Below are 20155 nucleotides of genomic sequence, written 5' to 3'. Positions count from 1 at the left end.
CCTTTTCTATCTCCTCAGAGCGGGGCCTCTTTTGACCTGAGCGAGCGCCAGGCGAGGTGAGGCCTTTCCCCATAATTTCTTTGGGTGAGTCTTTTTAACTATATTTGTCCCAAATGGGATTTAAGGCCAATATATGTGATGTTCAGTGTATACATTGCTGTTTTTCATAATTTGTGCATGTATGTCTCGTGTCTGTTCTTTCTATATTTTTATACAGGTGAGAATCCACTGACCTACTACGTGGTACACGGTAGGCATCCACATAGTTTGTGGTTTTTCCAACAAGTGATAGATAACTTGTATAGTATTTGTTGCAGTAGTATCTCATATCATAGGTCCTGAAGAAAGCCTTAATAGGCTGAAACATGTCGACCAGATCCATCTGATTGATAGTAATATTTGTTTAAATACTATTCACATACTGTTGCTTTTAATATTACCTCTGTGATGACCTCCCTAATAAAGTACGTTGCCTTGGCATCACACTAGGTAATTTTATCTCACTTCCTTTTCTTTCACACTTCTTTTTCACTGCAACCTCTCCCATTCAGCCATGTCATTTACACATCTTTTCCGTCACTGGAGGATCTGTTTCTAGGTCTCCTCACAATATCATCAGGTGAGAGACCTAACAGATACCAGTTTCTGTACAAAAAATCCCAGATGACGATTTTCCGCCAAGTGGTGGGCTGATGGGAGTATTTTTGTCTTGTTCTCACACTCTACCTCCTTTTTGATCAGACACTTGTCCATACATGCTTCACCTTGGAATTGGCACACAATATTGAGCCCACTGTAGACCTCCAGTATCCCTTGTGTTTTTGTTATAGTTAGGTTGGGGGATAGGATACTTTGTAGGTCTTTAAATTTGTTTCCCCTATAGACCCTCTCACACAGTTGTTTCTTGTTATTTTTATATATAACCTTGTGTGGAGTTCCTTTTGTCGTACGCCTGGTGTGTTGCTGCTGTGTGTGTGTGTGTTGCGCAAACGCTTTACACATTGCCTCTGGGATAAGCCTGACTGCTCGTGCCAAGCTACCAAGGGGGTGAGCAGGGGTTATCTTTGGCATGTAACTCCCTTGCCCTGACTAGAGTGGTGGTTTCTGCCTATGTTTGGCGCAAGTATTAGCCAACCAGAAATCCAATTTCTAACAGTCAAGAAGTAAACGTGGGAGAAGCTGTTCTGGCACGTGGGTTCTAATGCTGGAAATATCTTTACATCCATGTAGGCGTGATTCATTCCAAGTTAAGATCATTTCAAACCACTGTAAGTTTGTTGTACATGTGGCTTGATTCAAGTTATTTTTTTTCAGGGATTCAGACCGGATCAAAAAAGTCCAGGACCGCATTCAAGGAAATGAAAGTCTATACAAAGGCCAATTCAAGTTGGTGACACCTGATGGGTCTGTTATCACTGACCTGTCTGAAGATAAGAACTCGTTGTACCGTGCCTTGACACTGGCCAAAGGCGTCCATGCTGATAAGGATATCACAAAGGAGGCGGCGGATCTCAGAACGAAGGTGTACAAGGAGGTAATGTGACCTTGAGAACTGCTGAATAAGAGTGATCCCACTTCAATGCCTGGGCTGCAAATTTAGGATCTCTTGAGCAATGGCCTCTGAATGGGCAGCTCATGTCTTTTCTTAGCATCAATACTGCCATATCTCCCTTTCCAAATAAACCTTGCCTTAGAAGTGCTTCCTGTTCTCAACAACACTTTTACTCAGTATTCCATCTCATCTTACAGTGCGAGTGATGCTTTTTCTGTGATCGGTAGTTTGATTACCCAAACTCTCTGAGCAATCCATTCCACAGAGTCTGCATGGCTTCTTTTTTTTATGAGTTCTCCATCTGGTTTCAGTGTTTATTCCATCTTAGTGACCTTTCAGTGACAACTTGGTGATGTTTTTTCTATTCTACACTAAATCATACCAGCCTTATAAGTATAAGAGTGGGCTCTCCAGGTTCTGACAGCAGCCCTGTTAGTGAGTGTGTTACTCTACACAAACCCCCTGCACCATCACTGGTGTAAGTGTGAGCTACTCTACATGTTCTCCCATCAACCATGTTAGTAAGTGTGTTACTCTACACATATCCCCAGCACCCATCACTGGTGTAAGTGTGAGCTACTCTACACGTTAATGTTAATGGTATTTGTAGAGCGCAACTGTTACACGAAGGTGTCCTGGCACAGTGTGAAGGCCTGCTGTGGGCTGGAGGAGTGTGGGAGTTACAAACAATGAATTGGAGAACAGCCATGTTTTTAATGCTTTCCTGAAGGCCATTAGATTGGACATCTCATGGATAATGGAAGAGAATTCCAGGATTTAGCCCCATTAACAATTAAGCTTCTGCCGCCCCAGTTGGCTTTTTTTACCCTAGGTACCCTCACTAGTTTTGCGTTCGAAGAGTGCAGTGCTCTGTTTGGTGCTCTGTTTGGTGTGTACCAGCAGAGACGTTGTTTAGGAATTCAGGTCTGGTTCCTTGTAGAGCCTTAAAAACCAGACACAGAGACTTAAATTGAGTCAGTTTCCTGACTGGCAGCCAGAGGAGCTTTTTTATTTTGGTTGAGATAGACTCGTATTTTGATGTGCCAGTAACCAGCCTGGCCCCTGCATTCTGCTAAAATCCATAGTTTATTCACCCTTTGTGGTATGTGAGATAGAGGCTGTTGCTGTAGTCCAATCTGGACATTATAAGTGCAGTGACCACTGTTTGTTGTGCGTCTTTTGAAAGAAGTGGCATCATTTCTTTTGCAAGATTTAAGGATATATGATGTTGATGATGTAACTGTGTTGACCTGGTCCCTGAAACTTAATTTATCATCTATCCAAATTCCAAGATTTTTCGCCTTCCTAATGGGAGTCGGTAGGGGACCCATATCTTCATCCCGGAACCCATTGTTGGTGGAAGTGTGATCTACTCTACACATACTCTCAGCACTGTTAGTGAGCGTTTTACTGTACACATACCCCTAGCACCCATTGTTGGAGTAAGTTCAAGCTACTCTATACATTCTCTCAGCAGACCTGTTAGTAAGTGTGTTACTCTAGACATACCCCAGCACCCATAGTTGGTACAAGTTCAAGCTACTCTACAGATACTCCCAGCCTTTGTCAGAGTAACAGTCCGCACCAGGACACCTTCACAGCTGATACAAATAAACATAACTTAACTAGGGCTTCCAGTTTTATGGCTTTTTTTAACATTTCCATCTGTATTTTTCTCCATATTTATTTTTTGTCCATCTTCTCCATAGCTATCTGAATTTGTTTTGAAGTTTTTGAACAAATGAAGTTGTAACTTGTATATTTCCATTTAATTTAACTGATAAATGTGCACACAAACTTAGCCCCCTTTCTGGTTTTGGCACAATAAAAAGCTGAATATAATAAAATATGAGTAACAAAATCCAACAGCAAAATGAAAATCTAAGCATTAACACAAACAAACGTTGAGTTGTGGAGTCATTTAAGGAAATCTCATCATATTTAAGGAAATATATTATTTTTAGACTCCCTATGCTGTCAATATGCACAGCTATTGGCTCAAAAGAAGCCCAATTATCTGTATTTATCTGCTTTTAAAAATTAATACAGACAGGAAAGACTCTATTATTTGTCTGTATTTATGTGTAAAAAAAAGTAAAAACAAACAACTTGGAGCCTCAAACATAACGTTAGATAAGAGTGAGCTACTCTAGACATACAACAATGAGGGAAACAGCCTTTACAACAATGCCTTTACCACATAGCCTTTACCGCACAGTCTTTACAACAATGCATTTACCACACAGCTTTTACAACAATGCTTTTACCACACAGCCTTTACAACAATGCCTTTACCGCAAAGTCTTTACAACAATGCCTTTATCGCACAGTCTTTACAACAATGCATTTACAGCACAGCCTTTACAACAATGTCTTTACCGCACAGTCTTTACAACAATACCTTTACCATACACCCTTTACAACAATGCCTTTACCACACAGCCTTTACAACAATGCCTTTACCACACAGCCTTTACAACAATACCTTTACCATACACCCTTTACAACAATGCCTTTACCACACAGCCTTTACAACAATGCCTTTACCACACAGCCTTTACAACAATGCCTTTACCACACAGCCTTTACTGCACAGTCTTTACAACAATGCCTTTACCGCACAGTCTTTACAACAATGCGTTTACAGCACAGCCTTTACAACAATGCATTTACCGCACAGCCTTTACAACAATGCATTTACCGCACAGTCTTTACAACAATACCTTTACCATACACCCTTTACAACAATGCCTTTACCGCAAAGTCTTTACAACAATGCCTTTATCGCACAGTCTTTACAACAATGCATTTACAGCACAGCTTTTACAACAATGCCTTTACCACACAGCCTTTTCAACAATGCCTTACCACACAGCTTTTACTGCACAGTCTTTACAACAATGCCTTTACCGCATACTCTTTAAAACAATGCCTTTACCGCACAGCCTTTCCACACTTTCTTTACCACACAGCCTTTACCGCACAGTCTTTACAACAATTCCTTTACCGCACAGTCTTTTCAACAATGCCTTTACCGCACACCCTTTAAAACAATGCTTTTACCGCAGTGTTTACAACAATGCATTTACCGCACACCCTTTACAACAATGCCTTTACCGAACACCCTTTACATCAATGCTTTTACCGCACAGTGTTTACAACAATGCCTTTACCGCACACCCTTTACAACAATGCCTTTACTGCACACACTTTACAACAATGCCTTTACCTCACAGTCTTTACAACAATGCCTTTACCCCACACCCTTTAATACAATGCCTTTACCGCACAGTCTTTACCAAAATACATTTACCGCACACCCTTTACAACAATGCATTTACCGCACAGTCTTTACAACAATGCCTTTACCGCAAACCTTTTTACAACAATGCCTTTACCGCACAGCTTTTGCAACAATGCCTTTACCACACAGCCTTTACTGCACAGTCTATACAACAATGCCGTTTCCACACAGTCTTAACAACAATGCCTTTACCCCACACCCTGTCAACAACAATGCATTTACCTCACAGTCTTTACAACTATACCTTTACCATACACCCTTTACAACAATGCCTTTACCGCAAAGTCTTTACAACAATGCCTTTATCGCACAGCTTTTACTGCACAGTCATTACAACAATGCCTTTACCACTCAGTCTTTACAACAATGCCTTTACCGCATACTCTTTAAAACAATGCCTTTACCGCACAGCCTTTCCACACTTTCTTTACCACACAGCCTTTACCGCTCAGTCTTTACAACAATTCCTTTACCGCACAGTCTTTTCAACAATGACTTTACCACACACCCTTTAAAACAATGCTTTTACCGCAGTGTTTACAACAATGCATTTACCGCACACCCTTTACAACAATGCCTTTACCGAATACACTTTACAACAATGCCTTTACCGTGCAGTCTTTACAACAATGCCTTTACCCCACACCCTTTACTACAATGCCTTTACCGCACAGTCTTTACCACAATACCTTTACCACACACCCTTTACAACAATGCATTTACCGCACTGTCTTACAACAATGCATTTACCGCAAACCTTTTACAACAATGCCTTTACCGCACGGCCTTTACAACAATGCCTTCACCACACAGCCTTTACCGCACAGTCTATGCAACAATGCCTTTACCACACAGTCTTAACAACAATGCCTTTACCCCACACACTTTACAACAATGCATTTACTGCACAGTCTTTACAACAATGCCTGTACCCCACATCCTTTACAACAATGCCTTTACCGCACAGCCTTTCCAGCACTTTCTTCACCACACAGCCTTTACCGCACAGTCTTTACAACAATACCTTTACCACACACCCTTTACAACAATGCCTTTACTGCACAGTCTTTACAACAATGCCTTTACCACACAGCCTTTACAACAATGCCTTTGCTACACAACCTTTACCGCACAGACTTTACAACAATGCATTTACCACACAGCTTTTGCAACAATGCCTTTACCCCACACCCTTTACTACAATGCCTTTACCGCACAGTCTTTACCACAATACCTTTACCACACACCCTTTACAACAATGCATTTACCGCACTGTCTTACAACAATGCATTTACCGCAAACCTTTTACAACAATGCCTTTACCGCACGGCCTTTACAACAATGCCTTCACCACACAGCCTTTACCGCACAGTCTATGCATCAATGCCTTTACCACACAGTCTTAACAACAATGCCTTTACCCCACACACTTTACAACAATGCATTTACTGCACAGTCTTTACAACAATGCCTGTACCCCACATCCTTTACAACAATGCCTTTACCGCACAGCCTTTCCAGCACTTTCTTCACCACACAGCCTTTACCGCACAGTCTTTACAACAATACCTTTACCACACACCCTTTACAACAATGCCTTTACTGCACAGTCTTTACAACAATGCCTTTACCACACAGCCTTTACAACAATGCCTTTGCTACACAACCTTTACCGCACAGACTTTACAACAATGCATTTACCATACAGCCTTTACAACAATGCCTTTATCACACAACCTTTACTGCACAGTCTTTACAACAATGCCTTTACCACACAGTCTTTACAACAATGCCTTTACCGCACACCCTTTAAAACAATGCCTTTACCGCACAGCCTTTGCCACACAGCCTTTACCACACTTTCTTTACCACACAGGCTTTACCGCACAGTCTTTACAACAATTCCTTTACCGCACAGTCTTTTCAACAATGCCTTTACCGCACACCCTTTACATCAATGCTTTTACCGCACAGTGTTTACAACAATGCCTTTACCGCACACCCTTTACAACAATGCCTTTACTGCACACACTTTACAACAATGCCTTTACCTCACAGTCTTTACAACAATGCCTTTACCCCACACCCTTTACAACAATGCCTTTACCGCAAAGTCTTTACAACAATGCCTTTATCGCACAGTCTTTACAACAATGCCTTACCACACAGCTTTTACTGCACAGTCTTTACAACAATGCCTTTACCACTCAGTCTTTACAACAATGCCTTTACCGCATACTCTTTAAAACAATGCCTTTACCGCACAGCCTTTCCACACTTTCTTTACCACACAGCCTTTACCGCACAGTCTTTACAACAATTCCTTTACCGCACAGTCTTTTCAACAATGCCTTTACCGCACACCCTTTAAAACAATGCTTTTACCGCAGTGTTTACAACAATGCATTTACTGCACACCCTTTACAACAATGCCTTTACCGAACACACTTTACAACAATGCCTTTACCGTACAGTCTTTACAACAATGCCTTTACCCCACACCCTTTACTACAATGCCTTTACCGCACAGTCTTTACCACAATACCTTTACCACACACCCTTTACAACAATGCATTTACCGCACTGTCTTACAACAATGCATTTACCGCAAACCTTTTACAACAATGCCTTTACCGCACGGCCTTTACAACAATGCCTTCACCACACAGCCTTTACCGCACAGTCTATGCAACAATGCCTTTACCACACAGTCTTAACAACAATGCCTTTACCCCACACACTTTACAACAATGCATTTACTGCACAGTCTTTACAACAATGCCTGTACCCCACATCCTTTACAACAATGTCTTTACCGCACAGCCTTTCCAGCACTTTCTTCACCACACAGCCTTTACCGCACAGTCTTTACAACAATACCTTTACCACACACCCTTTACAACAATGCCTTTACGGCACAGTCTTTACAACAATGCCTTTACCACACAGCCTTTACAACAATGCCTTTGCTACACAACCTTTACCGCACAGACTTTACAACAATGCATTTACCACACAGCTTTTGCAACAATGCCTTTACCACACAGCCTTTACAACAATGCCTTTACCGCACACTCTTTACAACAATGCCTTTACCGCACACACTTTACAACAATGCCTTTACTGCACAGACTTTACAACAATGCATTTACCACACATCCTTTACAACAATGCCTTTACCACACAGCCTTTACAACATTGCCTTTACCACACAGAATTTATCACACAGTCTTTACAACAATGCCTTTACCACACACCCTTTGCAACAATGTCTTTACTGCACAGTCTTTACAACAATGCCTTTACCACACAGCCTTTACCGCACACTCTTTACAACAATGCCTTTACTGAACACCCCTTACAATAATGCCTTTACTGCACAGTCTTTAAAACAATGCCTTTATCGCACAGTCTTTACAACAATGCATTTACCACACAGCTTTTACAACAATGCCTTTACCAAACAGCCTTTACAACAATGCCTTTACCACATAGCCTTTACAACAATGCATTTACCGCACAGCCTTTACAACAATACATTTACCGCACAGCCTTCACAACAATGGATTTACCACACAGCCTTTGCAACAATGCCTTTACCACACAGCCTTTACCGCACATTCTTTACAACAATGCATTTACCACACAGCTTTTACAACAATGCCTTTACCACACAGCCTTTACAACAATGCATTTACCACACAGCCTTTACTGAACAGCCTTTACAGCACAAGCTTTACAACAATGCCTTTACCGCACAGCCTTTAAAACAATGCCTTTACTGAACAGCCTTTACAAAAATTCCTTTACCACACAGCCTTTACAACAATGCATTTACCACACAGCCTTTACAGCACAAGCTTTACAACAATGCCTTTACCGCACAGCCTTTACAAAAATGCCTTTACCACACAGCCTTTAAAACAATGCCTTTACCACACAGACTTTACTGAACAGCCTTTACAACAATGCATTTACCCCACATCCTTTACAACAATGCCTTTACCGCACAGCCTTTACTGCACTTTCTTTACCACACAACCTTTACCACACAGTCTTTACAACAATGCCTTTACTATACAGTCTTTACAGCAATGACTTTACCACACACCCTTAACAACAATGCTTGTACTGCACAGTCTTCACCACAATACTTTTACCACACACCCTTTACAACAATGCCTTTACCACACAGTCTTTACCACAATACCCTTACCACACACCCTTTACAACAATGCCTTTACCACACACCCCTTACAACAATGCCTTTAACGCAAAGCCTTTACAACAATGCCTTTACCACACAGCCTTTACAACAATGCCTTTACCGCACAGTCTTTACAAGAATACCTTTACCATACACCCTTTACAACAATGCCTTTACCGCAAAGTCTTTACAACAATGCATTTACAGCACAGCCTTTTCAACAATGCCTTTACCATACAGCCTTTACAACAATGCCTTTACCACACAGCCTTTACTGCACAGTCTTTACAACAATGCCTTTACCACACAGTCTTTACAACAATGCCTTTACCGCACACCCTTTAAAACAATGCCTTTACCGCACAGCCTTTGCCACACAGCCCTTACCACACTTTCTTTACCACACAGGCTTTACCGCACAGTCTTTACAACAATTCCTTTACCGCACAGTCTTTTCAACAATGCCTTTACCGCACACCCTTTACATCAATGCTTTTACCGCACAGTGTTTACAACAATGCCTTTACCGCACACCCTTTACAACAATGCCTTTACTGCACACACTTTACAACAATGCCTTTACCTCACAGTCTTTACAACAATGCCTTTACCCCACACCCTTTAATACAATGCCTTTACCGCACAGTCTTTACCAAAATACCTTTACCGCACACCCTTTACAACAATGCATTTACCGCATAGTCTTTACAACAATGCCTTTACCGCAAACCTTTTTACAACAATGCCTTTAACGCACAGCTTTTGCAACAATGCCTTTACCACACAGCCTTTACTGCACAGTCTATACAACAATGCCGTTTCCACACAGTCTTAACAACAATGCCTTTACCCCACACCCTTTACAACAATGCATTTACTTCACAGTCTTTACAACAATGCCTGTACCCCACATCCTTTACAACAATGCCTTTGCCGCACAACCTTTCCCGCACTTTCTTTATCACACAGCCTTTACCGCACAGTCTTTACAACAATACCTTTACCACACACCCTTTACAACAATGCATTTACCGCACAACCTTTACAACAATGCCTTTGCCACACAGCCTTTAACAAGCATGGCTGTATTTATGCTGGCAAGTACCCCTACCCTGAATACCTTTAGCACGCATGGGTATTAATGGTGACATATGTATGCTTACACACTAGTTTTTTTATAGTTAGCATTGTGTTTCCATAGGTAATTCTTTGTGTGTTTCTACTAACTTTCGTGCTGTTAGACGAATTGCCACACACCATTTCATTTGCCTAGTTTGGCAGAGAATGCTTTGTGATAATGTATCAAATGGGAGCTGTTCACAAAATAAGAGGGTCCTAAAATCTGTTTTTTTTGAAAATTTAAGGTTTAAAAATATTTGTATATCTGGATGGTAGGGGTTGAGGAGCTCTTGAGAGAGTCCCTCCGCCCAATTAAAAACTGGCAAATTCGCTCCCACTAGAGTAAGGCTTCTAAAGGAGCGAGGCTCTGATTGGCTGACAGCAACAAGAGAAAAAGTTTGCTAGCAGCCATTACAAAACACAGGGACTTAGTCCCCTGTTCTGAAGTGTAAACATAAAAAAAATATAAGGGGGCAGGGTACAGATAACCTGCCCTGTAGGGGAGCACCCATAGGGATCCCCTTGGGGCCAAAGAACACAAAATCATCATTTTTTCCCTGAGCTCTCATGGGACTCAAGTGGGACTGTGGCAAAAAAAATAGAAATGGCAGTCCGCCACTTTTTAAAATAAAAATTCCAGGGACCACATCTGCCGGGGACAAAATATAGTAAAAAGGGAAGGGACCACTCGGCCCTCCTCCTTGAGCTCGTGTAAGTCCCAGGAACCTCATCCCCAGGGCTGACATCTTTTTTAAAAAAAGGTAGGGGGTTCACGCCCCCTCCCTCCCCTTAAAGGCTTCAGGGTCTCCATCCCCTAGAGTTAATTTCTTTTTAACAAAGGGAGGGGTCAACGCGCCCACCCTCCCAAGCCTTTAAAAGGAACCAGGAGCAGCATCCCTTGGGGCCAATTGGTAAAATAAATGGGGGGCTTAAATGAGTATTAAAGGAAGGGAGAACTCTAAGCACTAAAAGGACTTGTGAATTCCATTCCCCGGGGCCAGCTAATTTACTCTGTTCTGGGGAGCACACTTCCTGGGGCAGACTAGTTTCCCAGCCTGCAGTAGCACAGGCATGAAAACATATATTTGCTCCCTCCTGCCAGGAGTATTTTTAAATCTACCACCAGACTAGAGAAAACATGCCTTCCCTGCCTGCCTGCGGGGCAGACAGGGAAGGTGTGTCTGTTTTCAGTTGGCGGGGCATTTAAACATGCTCCCATCAGCTGGAAGCAAACTTCTGTTTCCCTGCCTAGGGGCAGAGAAACAGAACAGCCATTCTTTCCACCTAGAAGAAAGAAGTATAAATAGCTTCTCCCTTCGGGTGGGAGGAATGCCATCTTGTGCACCTTGCAGTGAGCCGGCTGGGTCCGCAGGGACCCTAGAGCTCTCTCCTGCAGCTCCCACTGTGCTGATTGGTGGATGCCCCAGTGCCCACCTGACCCTGGGAGATGAGGTCTTCAGGGCAAAAGAAGGTTTGGTGAGGGGAGCTGCATGCCCCCTACCACTTATAATTGCCTTTGGTTCTGGTAAATGGGGTCCCCAGGGTCCATTACGGCCTGTGGAAAGGGCCCATTTGACCCTGCCCCTTTTCAAGTTCATTTTTTCCCAGGAGACGGGCTCCCTGGGCCTACTAAGTCAATAAATAATGTATTTGACCCCTGGGTATGGCATCGCTGGGGACTTTAAGGCTTATGCAGGGGTCACATGCCTGCATCTCCTATAATTAGAATAGGGCCCTGGGGGATGGGGTCCCCAGGACCTCCTAAGGCTTGGAGAGGGAAGGCCAAATGCTCCACCTAAAATCAAAATATGACTCTGTGGGCAGGGGCCCCAGGGCCCATTTGGGCTTGGGGAAGGGGGGGAATGCACCCCTACCTTAATGTTAACATGTTTTGCCCTGGTTCATGGTTTCCCCCTGACCTCTTAGGGCTCAGGTAGGGATCCTCTCACTAAGATATATTTAATGACCCCGGGGGATCGAGTCCCTTGGCAAATAGTGGATTGGGGAATAGGTATGTGCACACTCCCTCCCCTTTAAAAACAAGCTTGAGGCCAGCAAAAGCCTCTGGTAGCGATTTCTGAAGCCCCTTACTAAAAGTCAAGCAGCAGCTCATGCGCTGCTCTAGGCTCGACCTTAAAAAAGGACCCAGGCTTCCCAGGGCCATAAGTGGCTTGGGGAGGGAACTGTAACAAGCACTGGCGTTGCCAATAGGTCTCGCAGTAGGAAAGTTGGAGCTATTGGTTTTGTAAATGAAATTTTATATTTATGTTTTGTGATTTACAATGCCAATACTTTTAACTTTAGCAAATGTGACACTTATAGCATTTGTAATGCCACATGTTTTGTATTTACGTGACTTTGATGTATATATCTTACTAATATAAATGTCTTTTTTTTGTAAATTAATTAATATTGAAATAAAAGTTATTTATAATGTATAATGGCAATATTGTAAACTTTCCTAAATACCTTTTGTGAATATTATGTTCAGTGTTTTTTTTGGTGAAGAATATTTAAGATTAGAAGTGAAATCTTAAAATTTTTTTGTGGCATTTGTAATAAAGTTTGAAACATTGAGCGAAGATTTTATAAATAGTTGTTGTTGAATTTTTGCATGGATTGATGCTGTGGTGGTGCGGATAGAGCATGAACATCTAGGAGAGTGCCAGCTGTCCTGTGTCTCTCTATGGTGCTGGCCTTCTGGGTAATAGGGACACGGGGCTATCGATGAGTGGCACTGATAGGCTGGATGAACGCCGGTAGCCATCTTGCTCATAACGTAAGCTACATGTGAGTCCCAAAAGATCGAATTTGGTGCACAGCGGCTGGACTCTTTATAGTTTTCATTACTACCACGTGTGCTGGTCTTATGCTCCCTGTGGCCTGTTTGTGTTTGGTGTGCGTGTTGCCGTGCGTGAATGGGAGAGAGTCTGTAGGCTGTTTGTGTTTGGTGTGCGTGTTTCCGCGAGTGAAAAGCAGGGGGGGTATGCTTGGAAATAGTGCACGTCTGAATGTTGTCGACGTGTGCGTGTTGTCGTGCGTGAATGGGAGAGAGTCTGTGGGCTGTTTGTATTTAGTGTGCGTGTTTCCACGAGTTAAAGGCAGGGGTGGTATGCTTGGAAAGAGTGCACGTCTGAATGTTGTCGACGTGTGCGTGTTGCCGTGCGTGAATGGGAGAGAGTCTGTGGGCTGTTTGTGTTTAGTGTGCGTGTTTCCGCGAGTTAAAGGCAGGGGGGGTATGCTTGGAAAGAGTGCACGTCTGAATGCTGTCGACGTGTGCGTGTTGCCGTGCGTGAATGGGAGAGAGTCTGTGGGCTGTTTGTGTTTAGTGTGCGTGTTTCCGCGAGTTAAAGGCAGGGGGGGTATGCTTGGAAAGAGTGCACGTCTGAATGGTGTCGTGCTACGGTGAGATAAGCAAGAGGCACGCGCAGGACAGAGAGAAGGTGGGCGGAGGGAGCAGCTTCAATGAGGCGTGGACAAAGTGAAGAGCCAATGAAAAACAACAAAAGTTCATGAAAAAAAAGTTTATGGCCCAAAAGCGCGTGCCTGTGGCCACGTGAACTCGAAGAAAACCGCACTGAAAAAGCCATAGTTTGACGAGTATTTTGACCACTAGAATTCTCTCCAATCCATTCCTGCGGAATGGAAAAGGCGAGACCTAAAAACCCCTTCTCCTGCAGTGTACTGGGTGCTTGTGGGGGTTAGGTACAGGGCCTGGCTGCACAGGGTCTGACAGCAGGCAGCGTTTGGCTGTATGTGGCATAATAAAATATTACTTTACCTGAAAAGAAAAAAATAGAAAAGCACAAAAAAAAGGCAAAATGTGATGTTATAGTTTGGTGTGATAAAAAGATCTGACGTTTTGAACAAAAACAAAACAGAAATTCACCAGTTATTATTAGGATCCCATTCTCCTGGGTAATACTTTAACTATAATTGACTGATTGTTTGTTCCAACTACTCACAGATCTCAGAGAACCAGGACCGATATGGGCCCCTTGTAAAGAGACAGTTCGAGTTTGAGAAGCTGTGCACCAAAGCCGGAAAATACACAGTACAAGCAGGAGCTGCACCTCTGGGGAACGCCAAAGAGGAAGCGCCACAGGACAAGAAGGAAACCTGAATAAGACATTGCGTTCATACAGAGCTGAAACATTTTTCAGGTGAGTGATGTGAAAGTGGAAATATACTGTCTTTAAAGCTGATCTAAAAAGTTAAGATTATACATGTTGATAGCACTGGAAATGAGTCCTTTAAATCCAATAACTTTAGACCAGATTTACATGTGATTATGCTCTACAATGCACCAGCGAGCTCCACACCATGCAAACATCCGTCACACAAAGACTTCTTATGCAGCATGGGTGCATGTAAATACATCCTCCTGAAGCATAGGAACATGCAAAGGCATTTAGCGTCAACAAGGGTGCATGCTGAGACCTCTGGCCATGCAAAGGCTTACACCTGTTTCAGAGTTGCATGGGAAGACCTACCCCTGCAATAAGGGAGCATGCATGGGTGAACATGAAGACTTCCCCTGCATCATGGGTGCATTGAAGACCGCTCCCCTTCAGCATGGGTACATGGGAAGACCTTCTCTTGTAGCATATGTGCATGCGAAGACCTGCCCCTTCACCATGGGTGCGTTGGGAGACCTCCCATTGTAGCAAGGGTGCGTGTGAAGATGTCCCTCCTGCATCATGGGTGCTACTAATGACCTCCCTCCTGCAGCATGTGTGAATATGAAGACTCTCCCCTGTAACATGGGTGCATGGGTGGACCTCCCGCTGCATCATGGGTGCTTGCAGAAACCTCCCCGATCAGAATGAGTGCATGGGAAACCCTCCTCATGTGTCATGGGTGCATGGGAAGACCATGACACGACCTCCACCTGCAGCATGGGTGCATGGGAAGATTATGTGAAGACCTCCCTCCTTCAGCATGGGTGCATGAGAAGATCTCCCCCTGTATCATGAGTGCTTGCAAAAACCTCCCCCCTTTCCCATGGGTGCATGGGAAACCTGTGTCTGGTTGCATGGGTGCAAGCGAAGAACTCACCCTGCAGCATGGGTGCTTACAAAAACCTCCCCCTTCATCATGCGTGCATGGGAAACCCTTCTCTTGTAGCATGGGTGCATAAGGGGAAACATCATTTACAAATCGGGGATTACATCGCGATGCTATTACATTGCGGTATTCACAACGCAAGTCGTTACAACGACTTGCGATGGATGGCGCTCTAGGACAATAGTATAATTTACCATTCAACACTTTCCCTACTGTATTTAGGTTGGAGTTGGAATAGTATATTCTACTCCTCCTAAGTCCAGCGCCCTCCAACGCAAGTCGTTTTAACAACTTGCATTGTAAAAACCGCGATGTAATGTCCCGCGATGTAAATGTATGCGTTGTAACGTCATACATGCGTGCATAAGAAGACCTCCCCTTGCTGTACAGGTACATGTGTAGACCTCCCTCCTAAAGCATGGGTGGATGAGAAGGCCTCTACCTTCAGCATGGGTGCATGTGAAGATCTCCCTCCTGCAGTATGGATGCATGAGAATACCTCCCCCTGTATCATGGGTGCTTGGAAAAACCTCCTCCCTTCCGCATGGCTGCATGAGAAGGGCTCCACCAGCAGCATGGGTGCCTGCCACAAACTCTCCCTTCAGCATGGGTGCTTACAAAAACCTCCCCTTCATCATGGGTGCATGGGAAGCCCTTCTTTTGTAGCATCGGTTAATAAGAAGACCTACCCCTGCAGTACGGCAGCATGCGGAGTCCCCCCTTCAGCATGGGTGCATGAGAAGGCCTCCCCCTGCAGAATGGGTTCATGTGACCAACTCCCCCTGCAGCATGGGTGCTTACAAAAAACTCCCCCTTCATCATAGGTGCATTGGAAGCCCTTCTTTTGTAGCATGGATGAATAAGAAGACCTACCCTGCAGTACAGAAGCATGTGGAGTCCCCCCTGAAGCATGGGTGCATGAGAAGGCCTCCCCCTGCAGAGTGGGTGCATGCGAAGACGTCTTCCTGCAGCATGAGTGCATGTGAAGATCTCCACCTGAAGCAGCATAGGTGCATGGGAAGAGCGTTTGCCTGCAGCATTGGTGTGTGAGAAGACTTCCTCCTGCAGCATGGGAGCATGCAAAGACCTTTCCTGTTAGCATGGGTGCATATGAAGAACTCCCTCCTGCTGTGAATGCACACAAGGCACTAAAGGCTTCACCCTGTAGCATGGGTTCTTAGTATGACCTCCTCTTGCATCATGGTTGCATGCGAAGCCCTCCTTCCTGCAGCACTGGTGAATATGAAGACTTTCCCCAGTACCATGGGTGCATGGTGCGACCTCCCCCTGCAGCATGGATGCATGCAAGGACCTTTCACCTTCAGCATAGTTGCATGTAGAGACTTTCTCATCTAGCATAGGAGCTTCCAAAGACCTCCCCTTTCAGCATGGGTGTGTGGGAAGACCTCCCCCTGTAGCAAAGGTGTATGTGAAGTCCTCCTGCTGCTTCATGTGTGCATGGAAGAATTCCCCCTGAAGCATGGGTGCATGGAAAGATCCCCCCTGCAGCATGGGTGCATGTAAAGGCCTCCTCGTGACGCATTAGTGCATGTGAAGATTTCCCTCCTGCATCATGGGTGCTTCCAATACCTCCCCCTTCAACATGGATGCATGGACAGACCTTCCCCTGCCCTATGGGTGCATGAGAAGGCCTCCTCCTGCAGCAAGGGTGTTAGACCTGACATCTTTTGATGTGTTTCCCCTGTCTTCTTGCTTTCTGACCTTCCGGTTTTGACTCCGTTTTTACTGGTTTAGTGTCTATGCGCACGTTCTCACTGCTGTTCAGTGTTAAAGTGCAAGTGCTCCTGTAGTAAATTGTTTTTATGGATTGGTGTTTCCATGATTGGCATATTTGATTTACTAATAAGCCCCTAGTAAAGTGCACGGAGTGTGGCAGGGCCTGTAAATCAAATGCTACGAGTGGGCCTGCAGCACTGATTGTGCCACCCACATGAGTCGCCCTGAAAAGGTAACTCAGACCTGCCACTGCAGGGTCTGCGCGCAGTTTGTAACTGCCATGTTGACCTGCCAAGTGCACCTACTTGCCAGGCCCTAATCTTCCCTTTTTCTAACACATACGTCACCCCTAAGGTGGGCCCAAGTTACCCCTGTGGGCAAGGTGCCTTGTATGTTAAAGGTAGAACATGTACTGGTGTGTGTGACATGTCCTGGTGGTGAATTACGGTGTATTTAGTTTCTCACCACTGCACAGCTATCTGTCCCATAGGAAAGAATAGGAGTTTTACCTATAACATCTTATAGGCATAACTTGCCATTGGGACCAGATAGGTAAATGAAGCTTAGTATGCCTGCACTCAGAGCGTAAAAATACATCTTTTAGCAAAGGTGATTTTTATGCCCTGTATTTGAAAATACCACTTTCAGAAAGCAGGTATTTTCTTGCTTAGCCATCCTGTGTGCCTCTACTGGGTTTGTGGATTGACTGTCTGGCTTTGGAGTGACAGGTGCCAGGGATGTTCATTCTCTTCAGACAGCCACTAGGGGGGTTGTGGTGTGTCCTGCCTTTCCTGGATGAGTCAGGGCTGAGCTGAATAGACCTGGGCTCCATTTAGTGAAGTGGGAGGAAATTTCCTTGCACCTGAATCGGTCTGGTCTGCCTTGAGCAATGCTGTCTCCACCTCCTGCCAGGAAGCTGGGCCAGACAGGACATCACTAGTTTGGACTAAGCAGGCACTCTCTGCCTGGGATACAAAGGAATTTTGAGTATAAATATTGGGGCCCAGACCCCAGAACTTTAGAACTCTTTTGGTCCAAGGAGACTGACAAGAAGATGAGCTGGAGAAGCTGTGAGGAGGAACTACCATTTTGCTTAGTGCTTTTCTGTGTTGGCCTGCAATGGCTGCTTCTGTCTTGGGCAGTGAAAGAACTGGACTGAATTTTCAGCAACTTCTTTCTGTGAGTTTCTCCAAGGGCTTGAGGTAGAGCTGGCCATTGTTCAAGAAGTCTCATGAACAGCAAAGACTTTGAGTTCATCTGCTATCAACACTGAGAACTGTGTTTTGTGCTGAAACAGATGAAAAGCAACCCAATGCCATCAACGACGCTACAGCCGACTCCTTGTACTGAAGGCACCGCAGAGGGCATGCCGATGCCACCGCCACCAAGCCACTGCTTTCACCGTGATCTGTGGGCACCGCACTTTGCACTGCCTCATTTTACGCTGCCACCCTGGTATCCCCGGCGATGCAGCTCCTCGCCGACATTGATTCTGTTGCTTGCACAGTGATTTGAGGGCACTGCTCGTAAGTTACACAACGCACCGTCCTCATCCCACCCTGCAGCCTTGGTCTACCAATGCCGGCACCATAAACTCCACTTTGTCAGTCGACAAAATCGCTTTAGCAACAATGACGCCACTCCTTGCACTGTGACCTGCCAACACCGTGACGAGCACAGCATCAGTTCGCACCTCAGCCCTGAACTCACCAGTGCCTCTGGTCGACCGTAACCGAGCCGCTGCCTGCACTGTGACCGGAGGGCACCACATTACACATTACTGCACTTCACACTGCAGCCCCGACGCCCATGGACGCCGGCTCTCCCGACTTCAACCGAGGAGTTCGATCTGCATCGCTTGTGACTTCAAGGGCCTGACGACTCCTTCACCCACTTCCGGAACCAACACCTGCTGAAGTGGGCTCATAGGAGCTCATCGAGAGGTCACCGACGCCCTGCATTTCTAAAGGTACTGTTTTGCCAGTCTTCTCGACACCGTAGCTTGCTTGTGACGCCGCGGTCAGCCAGAACTGTATGGGTTTGTTGTTAACAATGCCGGGGTACCCCAGGATGGAGCTACCAACTTCAATGAACTGTATTTTTCAAGTATTCTTGCAAAGTATATATTTTTAAGGACGGTATTGTGGATTTTTATCATTTAGTCTTGATTTGAGTATATAAAATATTGGAAATTTTCTAAAATTGATGTGGTGCCCTTTTGTAGTGTTTTCACTGTATTACTTTAGGTGCAAATGCTTTACACACTGCCTCTGAGATAAGCCTGACTGCTCGTGGCAAGCTACCAAGGGGATGAGGAGGTGTTATTTTAGGAGTGTACCTCCTTACCCTGACTAGGAAGAAGGGTCCCTACTTGGACAAAGGTGCAAGCCAATGCCAACTAGAGACCCCCATTTCTAACAATGAGTGCATGGGATGACCTCCCCCTGTAGCATGGGGCATGGGAAGACCTACTTCATGCGGCAAGGATGGATATGAAGACTTTCCCCTGTACCATGGGTGCATGGTATGACCTCCCCCTGCATCATGGTTGCATTAAAGGCCCTCTACCTGCAGCATGGGTGAATGGGAAGATCTCACCAATGTAGCATGTGTTCGTGGGAAGACCTCCAACCAGCAGCATGGGTGCATATGAAGACCTCCATCCTGTAGCATGGATGCTTCCAAAGACCTCCCACTTTAGCATAGGTGCATGATAAGGCCTCCTCCTGCAGCCTGGGTGCATAAGAAGGCCTCCGCCTGCAGCATGAATGTATGGGAAGACCTTGCCCCTGAAGCAAGGAGGCCTGGGAAAGACCACCATCCTGTAGCATGTGTGCAGGAGAAGGTCTCCCGCTGCCGGATGGATGCATAGGAAGACCTTCACCATGTCACATGGGTGCATGAGAAGGCTGCTTCTTGCAACATGGGTGTACAATAAGACCCTCCCCCGTCGCATGGGTGCCTGGTAAGTCCTCCCCCGCAGCATCGGTGCATAGGAATACCTCTACCATGTAGCATGGAGGCATGGCAAGAACTCCAGCGGTAACACTGTAGCATGGGTGCATGCGACTACCTCCATCCGGTACCATGGGTGCTTCCAAAGACGTCCATCTTGAAGCATGGGCGCATGTTGAAGACCTCACCCCTGCAGCATGGGTGCGTGCAGCGA

General features: G+C 45.0%; 1 protein-coding gene across 1 annotated transcript in view; it reads left to right on the top strand.

The window, feature by feature from the left end:
- Positions 1 to 20155, top strand: part of LOC147725861 (uncharacterized) — a 293683-nt gene that overhangs the window by 231215 nt on the left and 42313 nt on the right. The window contains exons 6-7 of the mRNA XM_086960008.1: positions 1315 to 1534; positions 14150 to 14345. Coding sequence (XP_086816134.1) covers positions 1315 to 1534; positions 14150 to 14305 — 376 coding nt within the window. The 3' untranslated portion in view covers positions 14306 to 14345. The remainder of the gene's footprint in view (positions 1 to 1314; positions 1535 to 14149; positions 14346 to 20155) is intronic.

Source organism: Lissotriton vulgaris, chromosome 3_1, assembly GCF_964263255.1.
Source record: "Lissotriton vulgaris chromosome 3_1, aLisVul1.2, whole genome shotgun sequence".
NCBI classification, from domain to species: domain Eukaryota; kingdom Metazoa; phylum Chordata; class Amphibia; order Caudata; family Salamandridae; genus Lissotriton; species Lissotriton vulgaris.
This window is presented reverse-complemented; position numbering and strand designations above follow the sequence as displayed.